At 42.2% G+C, this 26,809-nt stretch overlaps 1 protein-coding gene across 9 annotated transcripts in view; it reads right to left on the bottom strand.

Moving 5' to 3' along the window:
* The window catches only part of CLYBL (citramalyl-CoA lyase), a 260,363-nt gene that overhangs the window by 6,353 nt on the left and 227,201 nt on the right, over positions 1-26,809 (bottom strand). For 2 of the 9 annotated variants that reach the window (XR_006215108.1, XM_042979687.1), the window contains exon 8: positions 9,886-10,005. Coding sequence is in view for 8 of the 9 variants with exons in the window: in XM_042979687.1 (XP_042835621.1) it covers positions 9,910-10,005 (96 nt within the window). In the remaining variant the exon portion in view is untranslated. Of the gene's footprint in view, positions 1-5,956; positions 6,114-8,657; positions 10,006-17,618; positions 17,681-23,498; positions 23,662-26,809 lie in introns of those variants that run through there. The other 7 variants (XM_042979664.1, XM_042979695.1, XM_042979691.1 and 4 more) reach the window with 6 other exon arrangements.

The raw sequence follows: 26,809 nt of genomic DNA, 5'->3' as shown, positions 1-26,809 counted from the left end.
CTCACAATTTAAAATTCCTTAGGTGAACACAAAGACTAATTGTTTTTTAAGAAGGTTTTTACAAAGCAGAGTTGTAAAAGATGATTTCGGTGGGGGGGGTGTCACATCCTTAGTTATCTAAAATGGAATGTTTACCATAATTTGCAAATATCTGTTTTTATAAATAATCATAATCACTTATTGCTACCTTTCCGATAACGTCCCCTTCACCCCTCCACCCCCAAAGGAATAAGATTAAAAACAGGATGGAAATCAAATTTTATACCCTTGGACTTCATTACTTGTAAGTATCATGAATTTCAGGCCGCACACTCAAATAATTTCTACTAAAACATAAGGAACCAGTAACCAATTTGCAGGACCCTTATCTTTGTCGTTTAAATAGAATCTGAATGTTGCCTTTGCAGTAAGACAGCACGATCAAATGCAGGAAATCAGGAATAGCAGTTTTGGCAGCAATATTTAATTTACTGAATAATTAGCAGCCTCACTGGCATTTCTACTTTGATTCCCAAAGTACAATATTAGCTGTCCTCTGCACTTGGGCTCTCTGCAGTAAAATGGGCTAATAAACTTCCTGTGCCAAGTTCACAGTAAATGAAGGACTATGGAGCATCATGCAAGCAGCTCACAACTTACGACGCCAGATTTACTTCCAAAATATGGACACAGAATTAGGAAAAAAAAATTTTTTTTTTACCTCATTTTCTTGATTTTGCTTTTGGAATTGCCAGCGGGGGAAGGAAGGTAAAACTAATGAAGAGGGACGTGGAAGCAGAACCACAGTGGACACAAAGACTAGATAAGAAAGATGAGACAGAATGAAGGCCATGGAGGAGGGGCCAAAGCAGTGAGGCCAGAGCCAAGGGGGGACCCAGGCTAACACAGCTTGGTGAGTCTTGAGGTCTACACCCTGCTCCTTCATCCCTCCACTGGGACTCCTTTCTTTCTTTCATTTTTTTTTTTAATTTTTTTAACGTTTATTCATTTTAGAGACAGAGAGAGACAGAGCATGAATGGGGGAAGGTCAGAGAGAGAGGGAGACACAGAATCCGAAACAGGCTCCAGGCTCTGAGCTGTCAGCACAGAGCCCGATGCGGGGCTCGAACTCATGGACCGTGAGATCATGACCTGATTCGAAGTCAGTCGCCCAACCGACTGAGCCACCCAGGTGCCCCTGGGACTCCTTTCTTTACACTAGTCCAGACATTCTCCAGCCACTTAGACCAGTCAGTCCTCAGTGGGCAGTGATGCAAATATTCAGTCTAGGAGATGAGCCAGGAAGGCCCACTTTGAGCTAGTGTTTGCCTGGTGGTGGAGCTTCCTGACTGCGTTTGATGACCAGCTGTTTCAGTTGTGATGAGTTCAAAGATCTTTGCCAGGTCAGGCACTGCATCTGAAGGAGGCAGTTATTGAAAAAGAGGTTTCAGCTATTTTCTCATTGTTTCAGAAAACTTGCAGCTTCCTTAGTGGGGAATTTAATGTAAAAGCAGAAATCTGAGGACTTCTTGGGTGTGCAGCCATGTGGTTTAGTGGTTTAATGTCGAGACATTAGTTGTAGTCCTAGTTTTGCCAGCTGTGTGACCTTGAGCAAGTCCACTAAAAGGGCCAATATTTGCCCAACTCCAAGAGGCACACTCACACTGTAGTTTTTCTATGTGAATGGAGCCCTCTTCAGCCAGGAATCGGTACTGCATAATCCTCCCCTGAGCAAGCTTCAGGGTCCTCTACAAAATTAGGTTGGTTGGACAGAATGAGAACGTGAATTTGTAGTCAGAACAGCGCTGTCGTGAGAGATTTCCATAGTTCAGGAATGGACTAGCAGATTATGAACAACAACAACAAAAGCCACAAAGCTCCCCTGGAATGCACATGGCTATTGGAGTTGCTGCCATACCCAGAAATGTCCAGGGATTGGTCCCACCAGTAGGTTCTCCTGGGAGGACCTATCCTTCACCTACCAACACACGTAATTGAGAAAATGGCGTTCACTTAATAGAAATTCACTTTCCAGCCAGTTTTGCTGCAGGGGGACTTCCATCCTGGACTACAGCACAGTTTCAGCACTGGGATGGAGAGTATTTGACCTTTCCTGAACGCCTGCTTTGCATCAAGCATGATGCTAGAGCTTTTTTATTTTTTATTTTTATTTTTTAGAGCTTTTTTAAAAGTACTATGTTTGTTTGTTTTTTTATTTACTTGACATTCATTCATTTTTAAAGATTATTTAGTCATGCTAATATATACACAACATAAAATTCACCGGATGCAGGCTGCCTTGAGAAGGTTGAGACCATGGGCAAGGCAGCAGTCTGCAGCTGAGGCAGATGTTGAAGGAGGAACTGGCAGCTGGAGGCTGTCTGCTGACCCCCCAGCCCTGGCCCACCGAATGAGTGACGCTGGAAGGGGGACTTTGGTGGTGCATTTCTATGCTCACAGCCTCCTCATAGCAGCTCTTTGAATTAGGTGCTATTATTATAGTCGAAGAAACTGATGGCTCAGAATAAATGACTTGTCTGAATGTAATACAGCCTGGTGATCGGAAAGGCAGGATTTGAACCTAAACATTGGAAGGAGGAAAGACTCAGTCCGTAATCCGAATAAACACACTTTTAGCGAACTCTTGCTGGGGGTGACAGATGAGCAGGAGAGGGATGCGGAGATGCATGGAATGTCCAGTATTCAGGGCATCCACACTCTGGGGGACACACATGCATAAGTACTACAACAGAAATCTGATGCAATGCATTGAAAGGACTCAGCGTGGGGGACACGTCAGCAAGTTGTGTGTGGGGAGTTGGGGAGAGTTCACAGACCTTCTGGGTGTGTCTTGAAGAATGGTGAGGAGTTGGGTGGGTGTGGGGGAGTGGGAGGGGTTGCAGCTTAGGCAAAGACTTTGCAAAGTCAGGAGCTACAGCCAGTGGTATCCTGACGCACATGGCCAGGGCCCCTGGACACAGGTGATGTGTCACTGGTGTTGAAGTGCCCGTGGGGCTCCTGGTGGCAGGAGCTCCCTCAAGCCAGACCGGAGAAGCATCCTAGAGCTCCCCGGAAGTTGCTGCATGAATTCCAGTCCCGAGAAATCCGCTTGAGGCAATGGATGTGCTCCTCTCTGCATCTGGGAATTCAGGTTATTAACACAGTTTTTCCAGAGACTCTAAGCCAGAAATTCATGTTGGTTTTTATGTTCTTCCTTCCACGGAACTCAAAAGAGCCCATTAACAAAAAAAAACAAAAAAAAACAAACAAAAAAAAAAATTAAGCCAGATGCCTAGAGTATATAGTCTTCTGAAGAAACTCTCCACCACAAAACTATCTGAAATGGAACGTTCATTTTCTCTTGATTCTTTCATTGTGTCTGAATAACTAAGGCAATTTATTCATTGTTTAAAAACAAAACAGAACCCAGCCAAACCAGTTATGTGGCATTATGTAGTCCAAAAAATCCAGTTTCTTGTCACTGAATTTCTCCCCCTTTAGCTAGATATTTTAACATCACAATATAGTTGATGTTTGGTCTCCCTTGTTTTTCACAAGATGGAGTTTTCAGTATATCAATTCTCTTATAATATGTAATGAAGGGAATCTTGAAATTTCCTTCCAGGGCTTAGACTAATCTCTGGGACCAGTTTTCTATATGCTTACATGTTACACACACAGTGTGAGAAATTGATTTTGACCAATGGAGAAGTCTAACATAGTTACAGGATTCCCCCTCGGTCAATAGGCACAGGTGATTTGAGAGTGAGTTTTCTACCCTTTCTGATAAATAGAAAGCTTTGTCTTTGACTTAGGGTTCAGCAGTTAAACCAAGGGAACTTCCTTGGTTCCTGCACAAGAGCAGATACCAGAGGAAGGCACCTCCAGTTGGCCAGATTCTGTCCTAAGTGTGAGCACAGCCTTCCAATTCCCTGGGCATGGACAGCAAGGGGAGAATGGGACAAGATTGAGTGTTCCCTCAGCAAGTCTGACAGGCTGTTTACAAAGTGACTTCACTCCTCAGACGTTAGGCAGGACTCCAGGCTTCGGGACCGCAGCCTGGCTGAGCTCCTAAAAACTGAAAGAGGAGGGGAGGAGATGGAACAGGTGAAAAAAGTGGCTGGTTTTCCAAGCATAGGGTGTGTAGTTTTTCAGATGTTTTAAATTCTTAATCCGCACCTCTCTTGTTTCTATCAGTACTGTAGTCAATGGCACTTTCTGTTTTGGCATTTGACATTATTTTACGCCTTTGCTCTTCCTTTGACTTCACACAAGAGCGTTTTAATTTTGAAAGAAAAGTGCATCCGGAACCAGTCCTAGGACTTTCATACTAGCTGGCTGTTTGGCACCCAGTCAGGCTCAACAGATGTTTGTTGAATGAATAAACGAATGAAGTGATTCTCTCAAAAAAGTTCAGAGAAATCTGTACTTTCAGGAAAGGTTTTGTTTTGTTTTGTTTTGTTTTGTTAAATTCGGGATTATCTCTTACAGTACCCTCTATGGGTTTGAGAGGGAAATCAGCAAAGTTGGTTTTAGAGTCTTTTGAAGAAATTCAACCAAAAAGCAACCTAAATGTAATGCTCATTTTCCTTTTGATTCTATACCGTGTTTGAATCAAACTTGGGAAATTCAACTCAATGACTGAAAAGCAGGAGGACCCGATTCTCCGCAGGTCCCTCTGGCCTTGGATCGGATTTGAGCCTGATAGACTAAGGGCGAGGGGCTCTGGTCAAGGGGGATCCGGGCCCAGGAGACGTGCCAGGCGCTTGCAGGACCCCTAGGACTAGTCCTCGCGCCCGGCTCAGCCGCGGACTTCGGGGCTGGAGGGACACAGGGGCCGGCCGGTCCCCAGGGCAGGCGCGAGGGCCCCGCGCAGGTGTCCGGCCTGCGTGCGGGGTGCGCCAGGGGTGCTGGGGGCCTGGGAGACCCGAGAGAGACGTTATTGTTACACTGTAACGAGTCTGATTAACATGCTCCTGACACTTTCCCTTAGTTTCTCCGGCTCCTAGCAACAGCGCACAAAGGCGCGGGATTGTCCCGGGCTCCGCGGGGACACGGGGCAGCCTTTGATCTGCCACCATTACAGCGGGGCTGCGCGACAGGCTCGCGGGCTCCGGGCAGCCCGTGGCGGGCGGGCGGACGAGCGGGGCCCGCAGCCCCGGCCCACTGGGCTCCCCTGGCCCAGGCTGCGCCCCGCGGGGAAGGGACGGCGCGCCTCCCGAGGGCGCGCGAGGGGCCTCCGGGGCCGCCAGTGTCCGCGTCCAGGTGCCCTTGCGCGCCGCCCGCCGACCTCCGTCCTCGGGAAGCGCGGGCGGCGGGGGACGCGGACTCTGCGTGTCCCGGCCCTGCGGGCGCACGCCCTTCCGACGGGGCGCGCTGCCCGGGCTCGCCGAGCCTTTCCCATCGGAAGAAGCAAACACTAAAACCGTGCCGTTCACTCACAAAAATTAAAGAAGGGCGCGAGCGACAAATCCCTGGTCTTTTGCAAGACTTGTAAAAAAAGAAAAAAAAAATTTAAATAAAAAAATGCAGCAGGCTTCAGTCTGCTTAGCTGGAACGGGGTCCGATCGGCAGCAAATGACCACAAAAGGCGCCAACGACGATTTCGGTTCCTTTAGTACACACTACTTTCTTTTTGTCGTTTAGCAATTCTTATCGATTCGGAAGGAAATATGCTACCGCATAATTGCTGGAATGTAAACAAACTACCACCCACAACAGCCACCATCCCCCGTCACAGGGCAGCAAAAAGCTGCCCGGTACCACCGCGCAAGATTTCAGGTACTAAGTTAAGGTATTTTAATGTAATTTATTTCCCATTTTGTGCGCTGTTAGCGCCTCCCCCCACCCCCCACCCCTCATCCCGATTTAAAATAAAGCGCGGAAAGGAAGATGGAAGTTTTAACATTGAAATGTTGCGCTCTGTTAATTACTTTCCTCCACTTTCCCCCTAAATTGCAATGTGGAAACCTCGCGGGGGGAGGGTCTCTGGGCTGGGAGGACAGTGTCCCGGAGCCTGGGGCGTAAACTCTGCGGTGACAGACCGGTTCGGTGCCCTTCGCCGGTATTAATATGCACAACATCCTGCTGATAATCTTATAACCTGTTTTGTACCATCAATTGCCTTCCAAGTACTAGAAGTAAAAAAGCAAAAACAAAACAAAAACAAAAACGGAAGACATTTAGCTTTTCAAGACTAACGGAAACCATAAGGCCAGAATATCCTTCAAGTTAAAAAGCATGTATTCTTTTTTATCCTCTTAAGACATCGTTAGAAAATCTAAGGTCTCCAGTGAAGGTCATTTTCCCGAACTAGGGCAGAACTCTTAAGGGGCTAATGTGTTAATGATAATAATAACAGGTATATTTTAGAAAAGGAAAAAAAAAATCCTACATGTTGTGTTCTATTTACCCCGCAAAATACGCCATGCAAGCAGCTACTTTCACATTCAAATAGGAGGCGGTGAAGTCTTCTTGAGGAAGCTTTTCCCAGCCTGTCCCCGGAGGAGAGGACCTAAGGGCAGCCAGCGGATCTATACTTGGAAATTTTAAGGGAACTGAACCCAGATTCCCGAGGAAATTCCCATCCTGTGCTAACAGACAGTGCCTGACCCCACCGGAGTCTCCCTCACCATTTCAATAAAACATGATTGTACTGATATAATCCTCTATACATTAAAATGAGGTTGTCACAGATTGTCATTAAGACTTCAGTAAAACAATGAAGACATTATTGGGCACCCCCCTCCCTCGGGCAAGGTATTAGGGGAATAAAACAATCTACACCACACGGGTCCTATTGAGATTAATGAAAAAATTATGCAAAAAAAAAATCTCAATTTCATTTTCCCGTGACAGGGCTTTGCATACATACAGTCAGCCCTGCCTTGCACCTGATGATTTATTAAACTAATCTACGGTGATCACCACTGATGTTCTCAACTCAATCTTGTCCTGGCTCATTTTCTAAGTAATTGTTTCTCATTAGTTCTGATAATGTTTTAATAGTGTTATCCATAATTTAGCCCCCAAGAATTAATAACAAGGGGGTGATATGGCAAAGCAGCCTGTGATGAGCTATACAAAACATAAACAGGTATGGTTTTTAATTAATCAGATGGTTGCAAGGTCCTCTTGTAGTCCATTCCTAGCTGGAGGAACCCCCGCAAGGTCCCTGACCCTGACTAAAGCCTCTTCCGGGGCTCTCCTTAGGGTTTCTGCTCAGAGCAGGACCTTGGTCCAGACTTCTGGCGCAAGTGGGTCCTAGTCTCACGATCCTACCATAATCAGACCACAGGATTATGAGTAAGATGATAAATGCAACATTTGGGTGTCAGGTAAAGGGTGTGGTGACCAGGAAGTCCAACATGGTTGGGGGACCTAGGAACCCACGGGGCTGCTGGTGATGGGGGTGGGGAGTCCGAGCCGCGTCTAGACCTTACTGAGGGGACTGCTTTTCCCAAGGTCCGAATGCCTTCACCATGGCATCTGAGGTCCCCTGAGAGGGAGGGCTTGCCTCTCTGAGCCCCCTGCCTGAGGAGGCCCCCCTGTAGGGTTTGGGGGTTGCCTGTGTAACTGGGGTGGAGAGTAGAATGTCTGCCCTTTCATCTGTCAAAGCCCGGACTGGTTATCTGCAACAACACAGGAGGATGGGAAGGGCAATTGGGTTGAAGTGGGGGCTGCCTGTAGGGAAGTCTGAAGGAAGGCTTTTATTTCCCTCTTATGTTTAAGGCAGTTCTAACACCGGGAGGAGGAGGTGTGTGTGTGCAACAGGTCAGGATGAGAGGAGGTCTCCCCTTGCCTTCTGCCTTCTGAGCAGTCCTCCTGTGTCTGTGTGTTCTGAGGGGAGGGGCCGAACCTGGCTGGTGGTCCCGAATCTCCCGGTGCGCACATGACTACCAGCCTAGGCCGGCACAGCTGCAACGCTGGTGGTGGTGATGGGTGCTGCCACCGGGGTCACTCTGCCCACTGCCTCTGTCCGCAGGCCTGAAGCCTGGTTTGGCTGCATGCCAGTCATCTCCCACCTCCCACTCTCCCATCTCCTTGGCTGAGATGCCACCTTCCTCCTTCCTGCTCCTCCATGTGAGGATGGGGTTGCGCCTCCCTTCCTTTCCAGCTAACCCTGGGGCGGCACAGGATGACCAAGGTGAAGGGTAACAATGCTCCCAGGAGGGGCTGGGGGGAGGGGTGCACCAAGGAGAGGAGACATGCAGCCCATCGCAGGTCAGAACCCCAGCTTAGCACACACATCCCATCTCACTCAGTTCAAGAGCTCTCTCCTCAGGTCCCAAGTTTGGGATTATTAGCTGGGTGTTTTAAGAATGTGTTCCCCCAGAACTGTCCTGCCTGGGTCAGGTTCCTTCTGCATGCCTGTCAGAACCGAATCATCCTCTTCCTGCAGTGCATTGGGTGGGCGGGTGATGCAAGATGGTGTGTGGGCCTCTTGCTTTGCTTGGGTTCCACGGTGCCCTTCCTTGTATATAACCTTCAACTCTACTTCTCTCTCGGACTTCTGTAGGAACTGGAAGAGGCAGGGGCAAAGAAGACCCCTGGTTGGGGCATACAGTAGGGGCCACGGAGGAAATAAACAACAAGGGGGTAGGAGGGGGTGAAAAATGAAAATCAAAAACTGTTTTCTATTTACAAATTTAAATAAACAGAACAGCCTTCCCCGCGGTGTTTGTCTAAGAGTAGCAGCTTTGCTGCTGTGTAGGTCATGAAAAGGTTGGTGTAGAGTTTAAAACTTCCCATTCTGTTAATTTCTTAAAGAACGGTCGTCCAGAGTCTCAACACAAAAGCGCATGATTTAATGAGGAGCAGAAACAAAATCTCTGATTGTTGGTGTTTCAAATTTCATTGGCGTCCTCTGGCAAACACAAGTTGATCCTTCCCAGCTTCAATACCCTTTAGCCTTCAATATAAGAGCACATGCTGAATAGGGAAGAATGGCTGGTTGTTATGTTTATTTACCCTTACTACAAGCTGGGTTAACCTCTTCAAAACAGCTTTACTAAGCCCGTTAACCACACCACCCATATGACCTGCAGCAGCATCTCTAATGTGATGCAAATCTCGCAGGGGACCATATGCACCAGATCTGCCCCATTGTGTCTTCTTAGAGGCTACAAGTTTATTGCTGAGGGGGCCTGTTCCAGCCATACATTTGCAGGGGGGGAATGGCCTCAATGGCAAACAGTTAAATGGGGAAATTAAGGGAGAGAATAGATGGTCTTGTGTTTCTGCACATTTTTTTTTTAATTGCTGGTTAACTGTTGACCCAAAGCATTCACCCAGGATGAAGGCTTTCATAGTCCTTACCTAGAGCCCATATGTATGGGTGTTTCATTTGGGGAGGTGGAGGTTAAGAGTAATCTGTTTTGAAGATTTATTTTTACAAGGTATCTGTATGAACAAAAACGATACTTAACTTTTCTATGCCATCTCTTGTTTTATCAGATTTCTAGGAGCTAAACGCAACCCCTTTGGGTAGTTACTATTTTTTTTTTTAAGACTGGCCTTAAAATTATTTACAGTGTTGAATGAACAAATGAACGACAGGGGAAACATCTAACGTGAGAAATGTGAAGGGAGCATACGTATTCGGAAAAGATCTGTTTCATTAAAGACCTAACATCCCTTCAGCCCATCTCTCGCCACGATTTCATCTCCCTGTGAAATCGTAAGTGCATATTTGCAACACATTCATGAGCAATAAAATCATAAGCTTGGAACCAAAAAGAAGAAAGTTCATTTTTAGAGGAACAACTGGCCAGTGAGATAACAACAACAAAAAATTGTGATTACCATGAACTGTAAATGGAGAAAGGTTCCAATCTGGCATACTAACAAGTTGCCTTGAGTATTATGGTTTGTCTTTAAGAAACCCACTGTATATGTTCAGCCCACCTGATGAGAGCTTCATTTAACAGATCATTTTTCCTTGATGGATGTGGCAAGCGTAACAATGTTCTGGGCTTGCTTCAGTAATGGCATGTCGATCATACTCCCTTGGAAAGTAAAGGCTCCCTGGAAAACAGAGAATACAAACTTCCTAAAAGAATGTTCAGAAATTATAGGCTTCCTTTCTGTGCACACTTGTACAAGAACATTTTAGATTCCACCTGAATTATATTGACTTTCCCACCCAACTTTTGAGAAAGCCAAAGTAAATTACAGGGGAAAGATTTCTTTTTTCCTCCTAAAGAGGGGGGAGAAAAAGCCCTTCAGCATTTTAATGGAGGGGAAAAGCATCACACACAAGGTATTTGAAACTGTTCATTTAACTCTTGAAATCAGGCAGAAAACTATGGAAGGAAAATGCAAATACTTCCTTGTATAGTTTTGAAATATTGCCTAGAACTTTAAAAATAATAATATGCTCTGGTGACCAATCGTTGTTTGAAAAAATAACTATATGATCAGGTTAATGGCAAAATGCTTCCTTCTTGTAACATAATTGAGGGGTAACACTATCATGTGATGAGAAAATGTAAGGTAGGATTGCACTGAATAAAAAGAGACTCCTCTGTTGGTACACACATGTAGGAGAGGACTAGAATGACAAGGGACATGAGCCTGTAACAAAGAAGTCACAGGTCTGTTGAATGGTGAGTCTGGAAAGAATCTCTGAGATCTCCTGATTTATCCCCATTTTTCAGATACATTTTCTTTTAAACTTCTACAAATACTTATTGAATGTGTCATGTGATCTAGGTCCTAGGTCCTGTTCTCATGAGGAAACTGAGGCCCACAGTAGGGAAGTGATTTTCCAAGGTCATGTGACTAGGAAAAGTTAGAGCTGGAGCCAATATCTGGGTTATCAGAACCTCAAGCCTTTATCAGAGACCCACATATTAAGGTAACGAGAAGTGTCTTCACTGCACCAAAGAAAGATTAAATGGACAGAAGGCAGTAAGCCCAGAATCTGAAGTTAATGTCTGGTTATTTGTGTTCTTTTAATCACTTCTTTTTGCCATTTACAATCACAATTCTTAAGACTCCTTCCTTCCACCTGTTGGCAAGGATGCTGGTGGACTGGAGCCATCATAATCCTTGCTGATGGTCCATCTGCATATACTGCCATCCATTGCTGGATTTCACAAGTACCACCTCTCAACAGTCAATGTTGTCATTATTCAGAAGTTCTGGAATGGCTCTTCTGGTCTCTCTGGAAACCCTTATCTCCCATAATTACAAGAGTTATACACAGAATGGAGATTTAAAAAGTGGCAGGGGATCCTTAGCAATGACTTTGGAATTTAGTTTTCAATCAAGAGAGATTTAAAAGCCAATGGGATTAGAGGTTTAACCAGTGGTACCTAACCTTCTCAGCCTTAGAATCTGATTCCTATGAACACCTGTGTTGGCCTAAAATCCTGTATCTGAAGTCATTTTCTAACCCTCTCGTTTTTACTATTTATATCTCCAGACTGACTTTTGCCTAATTTCATTCAGCCTAGAGCTCATTTTGGTCATCTCTGTGACCATGATGAATTTTATGAATTCAATTAGAAGTTCCAGGGATGTTCCATGGGTTAGAATAGCATGTGAAATCAGGGTGTGGGACTCATGCTGTTTTACAAGGCAATAGTCTAGTTTTCTCATTGGAGTAAGTGATGAAGACCGAAGGCCTCCTGGTTATCCGACCACCAAGTGGATTATGCCCCTGTAAAACAGCACATCAGTCCTGCTAAGGTTTAAATAATAGGCTGGAGAGATGAAATTAGAATAGATGCACATGAAATCAAAACAATGCACACAGAATCAAAATGACGGCCTTGGGCTTATGCCATGTTTCCCAAATCTGTTTGGGTTCCACATGCACATCAAAGACGCAAAGTATTTCATGGAGAGCCTTTCTTTTACAGTGGCAGATTTTGCTTGACTTCATTAAGCTTAAGCTGAAAAACAAAGTTCAACATTTTTGTGCTTTGTTTTCTTTATCTCTGCAAATTGAGGACTTTAGTGTTAAGAAACAGTTTACCAAAATGAATACCGTCCTGCTTTCACATATTGACCTATAATATGGTCGGTTTTTTTAAAACATAAGGCTCTACATGTGAAATGTGAATGGTCTGTTGGTCAGGATTTGGAAAAATGCAGTTTGCCAAAAGTTGCTTGGGTCTGTGGGGAGGGTTTGAAACAGTCCTTAATGAGTGATTATAGATAAATTTCCATTTCCCAGCCTGGTGCTTTCCTGAGAAATTAGCACACTATTTCAAAAAGTATACAGAACCTCCATCAGCTTGAAGATTCAGACTCTCATTAGGTTTAAAATGCCTTTAATAGTAACTTATTCATAGTTAACCACCTGAACTACCTTACCGACTACAACAATAATAATAGCTGTAATTTTTTGAGCAGTTGCTAGATCAGAGACTATGTCAGAGACTTGACATGCTTTATTCAGGTACCGCTCATAACAGTGTGAAGTCAATACTATTATGCAACCCCATTAAAAATTTCTTTCTCTTTTTAATTGTGGTAAAAACACATAAAATTTGTCATCTTAACCATTTTTAAACATACACTTTAGTAATGTTAAGTATATTTGCATTGTTGTGCAACAGATCTCCAGAAATTTTCCATCCGGCAGAACTGAAACTCTGTCCCCATTGACAACTTACTCCCATCCCCAGCAGCCACTGTTCTATTTCATTTCTATTAAGTTTCATATCTATCCTCATTTTATAACTGAGGGAACTGGGGCACAAGGAACTTAAAAAACTTATAGATGCCTGCCCGGTGGCCAGTGAGTATAGGACTAGGATAACAGCTAGCTGTAGCTGGTCCAAAGCCTGTCCTCTAGGATTATACCTTAAGCTTATCGATTGAAAAGTGTTCTCCTGACCAACTGGATCAGAATCATTGACAGGGATGGTAGGGGATGTGGCTTGTTAAAATGCATATAGGGTCTGATCCTATATGGTTTGATGCAGAAGGCTGGTGGGTGAAGGATTGGCCAGGAATCCTCTCATGGTTCTGAAGCACATTCAAGTTAGAGAAGTTCGGTGTTTTAGTTCCCCTGCTTAAAAACAGGCTGGGGCACCTGGGTGGCACAGTCAGTTAAGCATCCAACTTCCACTCAGGTCGTGATCTCACAGTTCATGGGTTCAAGCCCCCCGTTGGGCTCTGCGCTAACAGCTCAGAGCTTGGAGGCTGCTTTGGATTCTGTCTCCCTCTGCCTTTCCCCCACTTGTGTTTTCTCTCTCTCTCAAAAATAAACATTTAAAAAAAAAGTGTGTGTGACACACACACACACACACACACACACACACACACACACACACACACAAAAGAAGGCTGAGACACCTGGGTGGCTCAGTCAGTTAAGTGTCCACTCTTGATTTTGGCTCAGGTCATGATTCACAGTTGTGGGTTTGAGCCCCAAGTCAGACTCTGTGTAGATAGTGTGGAGCCTGCTTGGGATTCTCTCTCAAAAATAAATAAACTAAAAAAAAAATTGTTATAAAAAAAGAAACAGGCCCACTTTGATATGGATACGATCTGATCCGTGCCCTCAAGGAGAAGTGTGCTGGGGGAGACAGGAAAGAGAAGAAGCAGGTGCCATAAAATGCAACAAGAATTAGAGAAAAGGCCACTGTGAAGAGCACAGAGAGATCTCTGGGTCTGAAGTGACTGCCCTTCTTATCCATTCAGGATCATGTTTGCCAGTTTGCACTATTCACACGGATACGATATTGTATACCTAGCACACGTCATGCATTTCCTGTTAGAGTTGCCATGGAGCGCTGTATGCAGTGGGCTTTTAGTCAACGATTACCTATTATTTGTTGTAATAAATCACTGGTCAGTCACTTTGGCACATTTTACTATACACGTTTAGGGTTTCAGGCTCCTGGAAGTGAAGGACAGTATTACCTTAGCATGCATGTTATCTGCATAGCACAGAAAACAATAACCATTGGGCTAGCTATAGTTGTTTTTAAGTTTACTTATTTATTTTAAGAGAGAGAGAGAGAGAGGGCGCGCGCACGCACGAGTGGGGGAGGGGGAGAGGGTTGGAGAGACGGAATCCCAAGCAGGGTCTGCACTGTTAGCACATAGACCGGTGCGGGGCTCTAACTCATGAACCCATTAGATCAGGACCTGAGCTGAGATCAAGAGTCAGATGCTGAACTAATTGACTGCTATACCCAGGCACCCTGGGCTATAGTTTTTCTAACAACTCAGTCATTCCCTGTTGATAAGGCAGGCACTGAGATAACATGAACTTTACCAGACCTGGAAGTTCTTCATGGGGGAGAATCTGACTTACAATTTGAAAGCAAAAGTGTTGATGATGATGGTGGTGTGATGACAACAGTGATCACATTTATAGGAAACATTCAGACATTTTGATTTTTTTTTTAATTAAAAAAAATTTTTTTTTAACGTTTATTCATTTTTGAGACAGAGAGAGACAGAGCATGAATGGGGGAAGGTCAGAGAGAGAGGGAGACACAGAATCTGAAACAGGCTCCAGGCTCTGAGCTGTCAGCACAGAGCCTGACGCGGGGCTTGAACTCACGAACTGCGAGATCATGACCTGAGCCGAAGTCGGATGCCCAACCGACTGAGCCACCCAGGCGCCCCAACATTTTGATTTCTGGCACTTAACACTCGAGAATGTTTTCTCTAGGGTATTGAATTTTCTCTAGGGTAATTTACTAGAAATACAAATTGATGTAATTCTTTTCCTACTCACTTTATTTCCAAATCACATCTCTGAGCATCCAGGGAGCTCCCTCTGACATTCCAGTGATGGTGGTGCTCCACTGGCACAAGTGAGAACATTTGAGTACAGCTGTCACAGTCCTTCTTTTTCAGGGGGACGTTCTTCCTGCATGACTCTAAGTCTAATGCCAGTGAAACACTTACCTTGGCAGTTTCCAGTGAATTCCTAAAACTTTTGTCAGCCTTGACCATTATGAAATTTTTCTTCAAGATCTTGGTTGTGCCCTCTATTTGCTTAAATCTTGGGAGGCCCAGCATGGCCTGTGATTAGCTCTTCCTCCCTCACAAAGTCAGCTGCTCCTCCCTACTCCTCAAGAAGGCAGAGGGTGATGCTCCACTGAGGTATTCTGATGGACACTGTTTCATTCTTCTTTCTTTCCAGTTTTTCAACCTATCACCCTGGAGAGTCCTTAGACAGGCCCTATTATGGCCTTGGTTTCCTCATGACTCAGTTATGACATTCCTTTAAGGATGTTAGTTTGGTTGCCAGGCACCCACAGCCCCATGGGGAGGTCTCACTGAGAGACTGCTGGGATACTTACTGGGAAGGAGCACCTTCCTAATTGGGATCATGTTATCTTTCTAAAATACTGGACAGGATCATCCATTTGCTTAAACCTGGCTGTGGTTCCCTTTGGACTTACAAAATCAAGTGCAATCTCCTGACCAGGGCTCCCCATGAGGAGACTAGACCCTACCTCTGCTTTCAGCCTTGTCTCCTGCCAGTCTACTCACCTATCCACCCACACACTCACACTCTTCTGTACCTTTCCCATATGCTCTGTTCTCTGCTCTGAAGCACCTCTCCTTGTCTGTCCTGTACTCTCTTCATCTTTCAAAATGTCAGATGTCATGTCTATGAAGCATTTCCAGACTTCCCTGGTAGGACTGATCTCTCCTTCCTTTTTTTAAAATAAACTCTACACCCAACTTGGGGCTCAAACCCACCAACCTGAGTTCAAAACTCAAGGCTCCAGGCACCTGGCTGGCTCAGTCAGTAGAGCATGCAATTCTTGATCTTGGGGTCATGAGCTCAAGCCCCATATTGGATATAGAGCTCACTTAAAGAAAAAAAACAAAAAGAGTCACATGCTCTACTGACTGAGCCAGCCAGGCACCCCTCACCTTCCTTTCTCTATACAGCTTCTCATTACAACCCTTGTCACACTCTATTGTAATGATCTGTTTACACTGCTATCTTTCTCAGTAAGCTGTGAGACTCTTGAGGGAAGGGGCCATGTCTCATACATCTTTGAATCCCCAGAACCCAGTACTCAAAACATGGTTTCGAGTGGAGCTTGGCTCTTTGGTGGGGCTCAAGTTGGATGACTGAGGGGAGGGTGATAGGGGAAGATGCTATCTATCTTACCCACTTCTTCTCCTTCATCTGCAAGCATCTTTCTATGCCACATGACCTTCTCCTGGTCTGGTAATACCACTGGTAAATTGGCTAACACTTGCTGAGACTCCAGTAGGACACAGTGACTTACCTCAACAAATGTGATCTTGGGTTGGGGTCAGGTTAACTCATGCATATATCTTAACAGTTAAAGTGCAAGTAAGTCTGTCACATTTGTAGCACTTAAAGACTGAGGGGCTACAGAGAAACGGAGCCATCAAAATGGAAGTGGTCTTGCCAGAGAAGGACTTCAAGGAATAGGTACATTTAAAGTGAGGTTTTGGGGTGCTCGGGTGGTTCAGTCAATTGAGTGTCCAACTGTTGATTTCGGCTCAAGTCATGATCCCAGGGTTGTGGGATTGAGCCCCGAGTGGGACCATGCTCAGCATGGAGCCTGCTTGGGATATTCTCTCATTCTCTCTCTCATTCTCTCTCTCATTCTCTCTCTCATTCTCTCTCTCTCTCTCTCTCTCTCTCTCTCTCCCCACCACCCCCCCTGCCCCTGTCCTGTTTGTGCACACGCACTTCCTGTCTCACTCTAAAAAAAAAAAAAAAAGTTAGGTTTAGAAGGTCAGGTATGCCAAAGGACCAAGGTGGGGGGGGGGGGTGGGGGGCGGGAAGAGACTGGGAATAGCAAGTAGAGACAAACCAGTGGGGTTGGCTTTCTCTGCTCTGCAAGAGCCTTGCACGCTTCTGGTCACCAGTGATTCAACAAGTCAAGCAAAATGGAGGACCACAGTATGAGATACTGCATCTGTCTATGGCTGAATGGGATTCTCTAGCATTAGGAAAAGGAAGCCTAATCCAGCCAAATTAATAGGGGTGACTGCTGGTTCTGTTACTCATTAGCTGCTTGACTTTCCATACGACAAGGCACAAGACAGCCTCTGCTTGATGAAGCTGGACTGGAACCCACTGGAATCCCTCTGTTCTTGCCGCATGCCCTGGTAGACCCAACACTTGCTCCTTCTTGGACTCTGAGGGGAAAAGGCTGAACAACCTGTTCCTTTCCTTTTTTCTGGGCATTTTCCCTCTAAGCGTGATCTGGGGATCCAACAATGGGAAAGCTAAGAGCTGGCCTGGTCCAGCTTTGTTTCTGAGTGGGACCATGGTAGATGGATTGACCTGGGCACCAGAGGAGGGTGCTGGAGTTAGGGGAAGGATGTTCATTCTCCCTTGAGGAGGAAATATGAAGATTCCTTCAGCAACTGTAGCCTATACTCTAGTTAACCATAGTCCTTAGAAAGCCTATAATATTCATTTCCAAACTAAAAATTGGAGGCATGCAATCTTATCAGGAAGACCCATTACAAAAAAAAAAAAAGAAGAGAGATTTTCATCAAATAGTACTTTATGATTTTACAAAACATTTCAAAGACATTTTCTCACTTGCAGGAGGGAGGGCATGGTACTTTCTGTTTTACAGATGCAAAAGCCAGTTCAGATTTAGTTAACCTTTTCAAAGAAACTTATGGGAAGGATAGGACTAGAACCTAAGGCTTACCACCTGAAATCCCAAACTCTTCTAAGTGGTGTACCCCAAGGTATGACTGGTAACAGCAGTACCTGAGATGATTAAAGAAAAATATTTAAATATAAAAAATTAATATATATTTGTTTTATATATTATATATTTAATTTTTTATTTTGATGTGATTTATAAAAAAAATAACTATCATATCTAAGCTTATTTCAGAGATATTATTACTCAGGATGAGGCTGAAAAAATGGTATATAGGTAAGGTGCAAATAAGCAAATATGTGAAAATGTAATTAAAAGCTAAAAAAAGTTTTTAATGTTTATTTATTTTGAGAGAGAGCACACACGAGCAGGGGAGGGGCAGAGAGAGAGGGAGAGGCAGAATCTCAAGCAGTCTCTGTGCTATCTGTGCAGAACCCAACTCGGGGCTCCAATGCAAGAACCATGAGACCAAAACCTGAGGTGAAATCAAGAGACAGACGCTTAACCAACTGAGCCACCCAGGTGCCCTGAAAATGTAACTTTAATAACTGAATTCAGGAACAACTGAAATATAACATGCTTCCATCCTGAGTTTCCACTTGACAGTTTTTACTATAATTATTATGACATCAGAAATACTGAAGAATATTTTCAGTGAGAGAAAATTCAATAATAAATATGTGAATGATATTTTAAGTTCTCAAAAAACCTAAAGCATTTGTAAGAAAGATTAAAGGGGATGACATTTGATTCTTGTAGGTGCTTCTTAGTAACAGTAACCCTTTGCTTTATAGAAACACGTCTTTTAAAGTTGCCATTAAGGTAGTAAAAGAATATTTCTGAAGACTTGGAAAATAGAGAACATGTTTTTCTTATTTTAACACCTAAATTGTAGTGATAATTTGGTAGATATTTTAATAATATTTTGAATTAAAATTCAATAGCCAATTCCTGCAATAGCCAGAGAATTTTAGATGCTAACGTAGGTCTACATGAATTTCTAAGAGTTCAGCTGAATTCATTCAACACGGTCGACAATTCACATTGGGCTGATGGGTCGTTACTACCAGTGCTGAGATTCTGACAGATGATATTCCATGGCCTTTGATAGGGAAGCCCTTTAAATGATTCCTAAGAATGTAATAGTTGGAATATCTGAAGAGGGGTTAGTTTTGAGCCAACTGGTGAATGCAGCGACAACTGCTTGGGAAGGCATCTCAGCCCCTGTCTCAGACACGGCCTTAGAAGGGGCATGGGGTGTCGGGGATCCTGCCTGCTGGACAGCCTATCAGATTTATTTTCCGATTTCTGAAAGGTGAAAAGTCTGGAGAAGCTGCCTCCTTTCCTCCATCTTTTCCCGACTTGTACAAACTCTTGTAGTTCTCCGACTTGTACAAACTCTGAGCACAGAACCATCAGTGGGGTCTGGAAGGCAGCGCCCCTGATGCTCCCCAGGGCACTTCTACCGGCCAGGTCAGTAGTGGCCCAAGAGGACACCAAGGATCACCTGTCCAGGCAGCCCCTCTGTGACTTTCCACCAAACAGAAATAGACAACTCTCCAGGATGGGTGTTCTGAGGTGGTATTCTGTAGCTGAAACAAAAAGTGCACAGAGATACATACAGAGAAAGGGTCTTGCTTCTCTTGTTTAAGGCACCTTGGTGCAGAGGTTAGGAATATGGGCTTTTGGATCAGCTACACCTTGAACTCAAGCTTTGCCTTTTCCTAGCTGTGTGTGATCTGCAGCACACACTGTTACTTTTCTAAGCCTCAGTTTCTTCACCTGTAAAATGGGGATGATAATACGTCCCTTAGAAAATTGTGTTGAGAATAAAATAATGTATACAATGGCCTGTCATGCAACAGGCTCTCAGTACATGGGAGCTGCCACTGCTGCCACCACTACCATTCCTGTCACTGCTGCTGTGACTGTGTCCTCTCTGAGACTGCTGCCACTACCACAGCCAATGCTGTCACCTCTGATTGCTATTGCCACCACCACAATCCCTGCTACTCCTGCCACTGCTATTGTTGGCTGGAGATGATTTAATTCCATTTATCACAGAAAGGTTCAGTGAAGTGTACAGTATTTGAATCATAACAGGATTTTACGTCTTCAGAGTAGCTTTGAGGGTTCTGAGGGACATCAACATTCTGGAAGGTGCAATGAGCAGAGGCCAACTCATCCCTAAAGCTTCCCACCCCCTCCAAACATAAATCAGAGACTGAACTGTCGCTTTAAGAAACTAGACTCAGGGGTGTGACATAATTTGACACCTCATCAGTATTTGAAAACAAGTACATTTAAAAGAACTTAAAAGCTTAGAATATCAGCTGAGGAGATACTAATGAAATGCAGGTGACCTGATATTGGGAGCATCACTTACATTGGAGGAGGAGGTAAAACAGGACAGGGTTTCCAGCAACAGAGAGCAGGAGAAGGAAGAATACTGGCAAAGGCAAATGGCCCAATGCATTTATATAAAAAGGAGGAAATTCCCCGGAATGTGGAAACTGAGTGAATGTAAAATGAATAGACATCATTAACATTTTGCTTTTTAAAAAGGAAGCATGAAATCACTTAGCTTTAGCCCTGCATGGAAAATGGAAACACTTGTGTTATACTCCAGTAAGGTTATCTGGGGACTTTACCAACAGTTGTAGGAGGCTGGAGGAGAAAAGAAGAGACAGTGGAAGGCTTGCGAGATGAATTTGGCAGGGAAGACAGAGGTGACTGGACAGGAGGGAGGAGAGCAGAGGTGAATGTTTGGGTCAATTATCTTAATATGTGATGGGTCCCGAGTTGTCTACTTGCCCAGATGGAGGGTCTCAGTGGATTGGAGCCATCTTTACTACACAAACGGAAAGGGGAGACCAAAGGTGCCTTCGTTTTGAAAATTCTTCTCAGAGCCCACAAAATGTAGGCTGCAAGATGTATCTTTAAAAATATTCAGGCAGGATGATCAGATAGGGACAGACATGTCTTTATTTTAAATTATCTTTTGACAAGGAAATTTAGAAAAACCTGGCCAGGTATGCCGCGTGGAAAGCTACCTACTGAAATGAAACAGTTGGATTTATAAGCATATTGCAATCTAAAGGAGTTTCCACATTTGCTAGCACATTTGAGGTCATCCTTAATTTTCTGGATTTTTTTTATAGCTTTATCAAGGTATAATTTGCATACCATAAAATTCACCCATTGTTAAGTGAATAATGGGTTGATTTTTAGTTAATTATGAAGAGCTCTGCAGCCATCATCTTCCTCTCAGATTTTTTTTAAACAGAAATCTTACTTGAAAATAGTTTTATTTTTAACACTGAGTTAAACATGTAAACATTTTTATTTAATTTAGAATATTTTATGCCATATTTAAGCTGGTATTGCCTATGAGAAAAGCAGAGGGTGGAAGTCATTTTAAGGCAGCTTGTAGCTAAGAGCAGTAATATTACACTTCTATTTTATAACCTGTGGGCTCATTCTTTCTTTGGAAAACACATCTACATGAACTAACATTAACTCAAAGTCACTTTAAACTTCAAAGATTAAAATATCACTGAAGAACAATGATGAAATAACTGGTGAAAAGATTTTCTTCCAATTATTCTAGAACTGAACAAAAGGTCAGTATGATATAAACTGTTAAAAGTACAGTGAATAATTTCTTTCTAGCACTGTCAGAAACTTGGAAACTAGTTTGCTAAATAGTATTTACTAAATGTATATTGTATACCTATTTCTGTCCAAAATGCTGTGGGGAGGTATGTGATTCAGCAAATAGAATTCCTTACTCCCTAGGGTGGTGGTGAGAAAGTTCCCTACTTTCTTTTCATTCAGGTCCACTAACCTAAAGTGGAAAAAAAAATTGTAGAAACTCTTGATTTAATAAAATAAAAATTCCCCTGCTTTTAATATAAAAATATTTATAAAATTCCTTAATAAGTACAACAAAAAATTCAAAGAATGCTCTGAACTTCTTTACTATAATCAGGTAAAGGAGAGAAGGCAACAGATGGTCGTGGGGTATGGAGATGATGTGGTAAAGAGACAGAAAGAAAAAGAGGAAAAAAAGGGAGAGAATCAAAAACAGATAAAGAAAAAGAAGAAAAAAGCAAGAATTCGTGGAAAGGAAAAACGAGGAAGGAACAGGAAAGCCATACATAGAATCACACACATACGGACCCACACACACAAAAAGAGAAATACTCTACGAGGAAAAAAAGAGAGATGTCCAAGGAGTAAAACCATCCTTTCATGGCCCGTATTTGGATCTTGCTATTAAAGACGCTGAAAGCCATGGTGTGTTTGTGCAACCACAGGTGTAAGAACAGGACATTGGGAACCTGTCCTTCGAGCGAGATGAAACGAGGCTCAGGGCGAGATACGGCCTCTTTGCCAAAGGCTCCCAGTGTAGCTCGGAGAGTTTCCAATCTACACTGGGAGATAGAATGAAAGATGACTAATAGAACAGAACGGGGTGTGTGGTGATCAGAGCAGAAGTCTTTCTGGGGCAGGACAGAATTGGGAAGGAGGGCACCATGTGGGGAATGATGGCAGGGAGTGCTGGGAAGGCACACGGATACTCTTGCTCTTTCCCTCCTCATCAGTTTCTGCTCAGGCAAAAAAAAAAAAAAAAAAAAAAAGCGTATGACTAAGAAAAAGATACAAATGTGAACTAACCAAATTCACATTTTGTTTGTGACTGAATACTTTTAAGGTTCTGTCTGGTTTTGGTCATTAGCCTAGGGTCACCAGGACCCAAGTGAAACCTCACTGATGCCAACTATGTTCATATCTTTATTTATAAAGTTTGCCCTGAATTCTGGTTGGGGCTCTATCACCACCTTGGCTGTGAGTGACCTTGGGTAGCTTCTAAACCCTTGTTGAGTCTTAGTGTATTAAGTTGTAAACTGAAAGAATTTAACTAGAAGATTTCTGAGATTTTATCCAACTAAAAGAATTATATTTTTAATTGAAATTGAGCAAAAAAAATTTCTTGAGACTATAAATCAGAATAGAAAAATTTTGATTAAAATATCCCTAAGAACATGCTATAAATTAAGGTCGAAGCAAACAACTTTAAAAATCAGATTTAACCTACATATACGATCTCTTATCTAGTACTAAACCATTTGCCACTAAAACTGTGAAATAGGATCTATCAGCACTAGAACTGTATTGCCTTGATATACATGTTTAGATCTGCAATTTGTTGTGAATCATATATCAGCCTTGAAGTCCTCATTGGCAGACTATCAGCTTTTTTAAAGAATTTGACTTTTTAAAGTCAAATCTATGGCATATAATTGTAAAAATATTAAATGAACAAGGAAATAAAGGGAGAAATGTAATAACTATGCATCTCAAAAGTAAGGTTATGTTCCTTCATCTTTCATTTTCACCAGACATCACTCGGTTCTGATTTTCGTATTCCTGCTTACAAATAAAGGGGGAAAGGCCGTGGGTGGTGGGACGCATGGGTGTGGGAGGGTACACTGTTGTCTATTAGTGGAATCAACCCTTTCAGCTGACAAAGACAACAACCAAATCTTTAGATGGTTTATTTGATCTGCGTGAAAGAGTGGCAGTGGGATTTCTGGCACTTGAATAAGCGGAAACAATATTTTTGGCTAGAGAGACTTCTGAGTTCTCTCAGGGAGTCTTCTAGAAGGCCATCTGGCCCAAACAGTATTTCTTTTGTAAAGCCCTGCATTTGGAAACACAAATGAAAGGTGTATAAGCTGCAATCAGATACCTATGAAAATAATTTGCTTTCAGTATGTGGAGGGGGGTGGGTATTATTCTTTGTAATTCTCTAGATGAAAAGACTCACATGAGGAAAAAAAATCTTTCTTTAATAAGATATAAATTCCCAATTTATATTCCAGCAGAGGGTTTGCTTATTAATGTAAACTTATTAATTTACATTATTGTTTTCTCGCAAGTGAAAGTAGAATGTTTCGATGATGTTTACAGTTATTATGTCAAGTAGTGACCTTGTTTTTGACCTTTTATAATTGTTAACTGAACCTAGATTTTAAAGGGGAACATTTCCTCTTCCTTGGTTTTTAGCCAGCTTGTGAAGCTGTAACAAATGAAAATAACGAAAAAGTTAGACGAAATCCTTCCAAAACCAAATGAAGCACCTATAATAATGATCTGAGTAAAACTGAAAATGATGCATAGCCGTATTTGTGGTAGGATACTGCAGAAACAGGAATATTCTAGCAAAGTGTATCTTTAAAATCTATCACATGTAATATACTTTGCTATTCTTTCACATTTTTTCTGTTAGTCTCCATTTATAAATGAATGGTAAATTCTTATATTAAGATATCTAGAATTACCTATTAATCATTTCCTTTAGTTGTCATTTTTTGCCCAAGAAGAAATGAATATGAAAAGAGAAAACATTTAGCACTGGGTTTATAATAGAGACATGAAAAAATATGCTATATCATAATACATGAATGTATACATATTGCATAAATATTTATATGTACTTAACATGTAAGTTACATATCATGACATAAACTAAATATTTGCTTGAGATGTTTTCATTTCAGTTATTCAATATTCATACTATGCACAATTTTTAGTTGATAAAAAAAGAACTGTCAAAATCATATTTTTAATAAGCAATTCTAAATTCAGTTCTGAATAGAGAATTTTCAAATAGTGGAATTGCCACTAATATGGAAAAAATAACAGAAACAAAATCAGCCTTTAAGAAAATCCTTTATAAATTTAAAGTAAATCTATCCTGGCTAAAGTTTCTACCGATAATTTGAAGCTAAAATAATTAATGACATGAAGGTTATATCTCAAAATATATTTTTCTGGAAGGATTGGAGAAAGACTCAAGTTTGATTAATATTGTGGACATATATCTCACGACTCATGTCTGCAAGTTAGACATATTTTAGCTTATGGGAATTAAATAGGAGCATAGAGTATGTGAAATGTTTTAAGCTTTTCCAACAGATTTTTACAAGAAAGGTGAGCTTGTAATGTCAATCTATAGCCTAATTCCTATTCGTGGGGACTGTTGTGCCAGGCAAAATTCTTTAGCCTATAAATATCTATAGTTTCCTGAAACAAAGCAGTCACTAGTATCATTATCCCAAATGGTACCATTATGCTGAATGGTGACAGATTATATGAGCAGATTATTATTTTTTTAATGTAAAGTATTTTTTACCTGACATTAGACTAAGGGGACATCTTCTAATTAAAATAAAACAACAAAAAATTCTGTGACACCAAACTGAACTCCAGTAAGTTACCTACTTGTGATCTAAGTACTCCCACAAATTTTGTTATTTGGAAGGGACAGAAGAAAAGGCAGAACTTTTATTTTTGATAATAATTATTATAGTTATGGAGTAAGAATAATTATTATTACTATAGAAAACACAAATGAACCAGCATTACCTGTGAACTTCAGCTATGGCTTTGGTCTCAGGGCAGAATATACTTTAAATACAATTTAAGCAGAAGTAGAGCAAGGCAAAAATATATAATTTTGGTTTCTTGGGTCATTTCTACTTAAAAACATTACTTGAATGAAATTTTCATCCGAGTGGGGAAAAAAAGGTCTTTTGGAAATTTGTAACTGTCTCACTAGGACACAAACTATCAGTTTCCTGTAGTTGAGAGAGTCACCTGTGCTTTGGACAAAATATCTGAGGGTAGATGTTTTCATCAGTGATTCACATTTGAAATAAAACAGATTAGATGTTTGTTGGAAGCAATACTTTATACAATTGAGCAACCTATTTATACTAAATCTTTACAAACAGAATGCACATTATTTAAACCCCAAGACCCTTCAAGACCCAGAGTCACCTACCTGCAGACCCAATTTTTGTGACCAGCCAATTTATAGGCAAAGTGAAAGAAACATGCGAACAGGATAAAATAACCATATGTCCCCACTGGAAGCCCTATTACTTGAATCATTTAAACCTTGCTGGACAAAGCACCAGGAGAATTTGCTGTAGGAAACAAACAGCAATGGGGCAGAGAGGAAATGACCTAATAGTAAGTCTCCCTTCTGCTCTAATTTCTGTGGTTCTGTGTTCAGAAAAGCTGTCCTGTCACACTGTTGTGGAAGCTTATACTCCAACAAGAGAGCATTTCTTATTAAAAAAAAAAAAAAAAAAAAGCCAGTTCAGAATTTAACATTTAAGTTGCCATCATCAAAAGGCAAGGACACTTTGAGACAATTTTGTTTGGGAACAATACTTTTAAGATATGATGGAAAAGTGTTTTTGCTTTCATTCAAGAACTGAAATGCCAGCAAAAGAGTATGTTTCTAGTTTGAATTTTGTTTGTTGGCTACCGAAATTTAGGGTAACCTCTCCCATACTCCTAGCTGCTTACAATACCAAGAGGCATCCTTTGATGTGATCCAATGTGAAAACCAGGGTAGACTAACAGAGGCAGTGTTGACCCAGAACTGGAACTCTGCTTGGTCTGCCATTTTGATGACCCATATCTTGCCTCAGTTTATTATTTCAGTAGGAAGTATTTATCACATGCATATTCTTAGCTGGCAGAAGGTACACACAGAGAGGTGTAAAACATTTAGTGAATGTGTGCATAGGCACAGGCAGGAGAGGGGAGTGGATGGAGTTATTGGTATGTATGAATGGAAAAGTACATGGCTCTTCTCTTAGGTAAATACTTATGTGTATTCATGGAGCACCTGGGTTTTGGAGTCAAGATATAGAAATGAACATAAAACACAATGTCAGCTTCGAAATATTTTTCTATAAACTGCAGTGTTTTTCCAATAGCCACTCCTGATTTGAAATCAAAGAACACTATCCTGAAATTGGTGTCAGTCCAAATGGGATGTTTCTAATATCACATATTTTGCCTTTGGATTTTAAGTGCAGGTTTGTGCAAAGATGAGACTGTGTGTGAGGGTGAACGTGTGTGCAAGGTCAGAGCTGAAGGCAGGTATCCATAATGAGCAGAGGGAGTGACCCACTTAATACTGTTACCCTCATTTCCAAGTCCCGGGATTTTTAGGTGTTTTTACTGCCAGTGAAAAGTGTTAAGTGGTACCTCTCACACTGATGTCACCAGTTCACCACCCAGAGCCAGTTTTGTCTTTTTTTTTTTTTTTTTTGTAAAGGGGACTGTTTAAGATTTAGAACCTTGGTAATGTTTCAACATTCTTTCTCTCCTAAGTACTTTTGCATCGTAGGTATTAAAACTCCACT

The sequence above is a fragment of the Panthera tigris genome, chromosome A1 (genome assembly GCF_018350195.1).
Source record: "Panthera tigris isolate Pti1 chromosome A1, P.tigris_Pti1_mat1.1, whole genome shotgun sequence".
Taxonomy (NCBI): Eukaryota; Metazoa; Chordata; class Mammalia; order Carnivora; family Felidae; genus Panthera; species Panthera tigris.
This window is presented reverse-complemented; position numbering and strand designations above follow the sequence as displayed.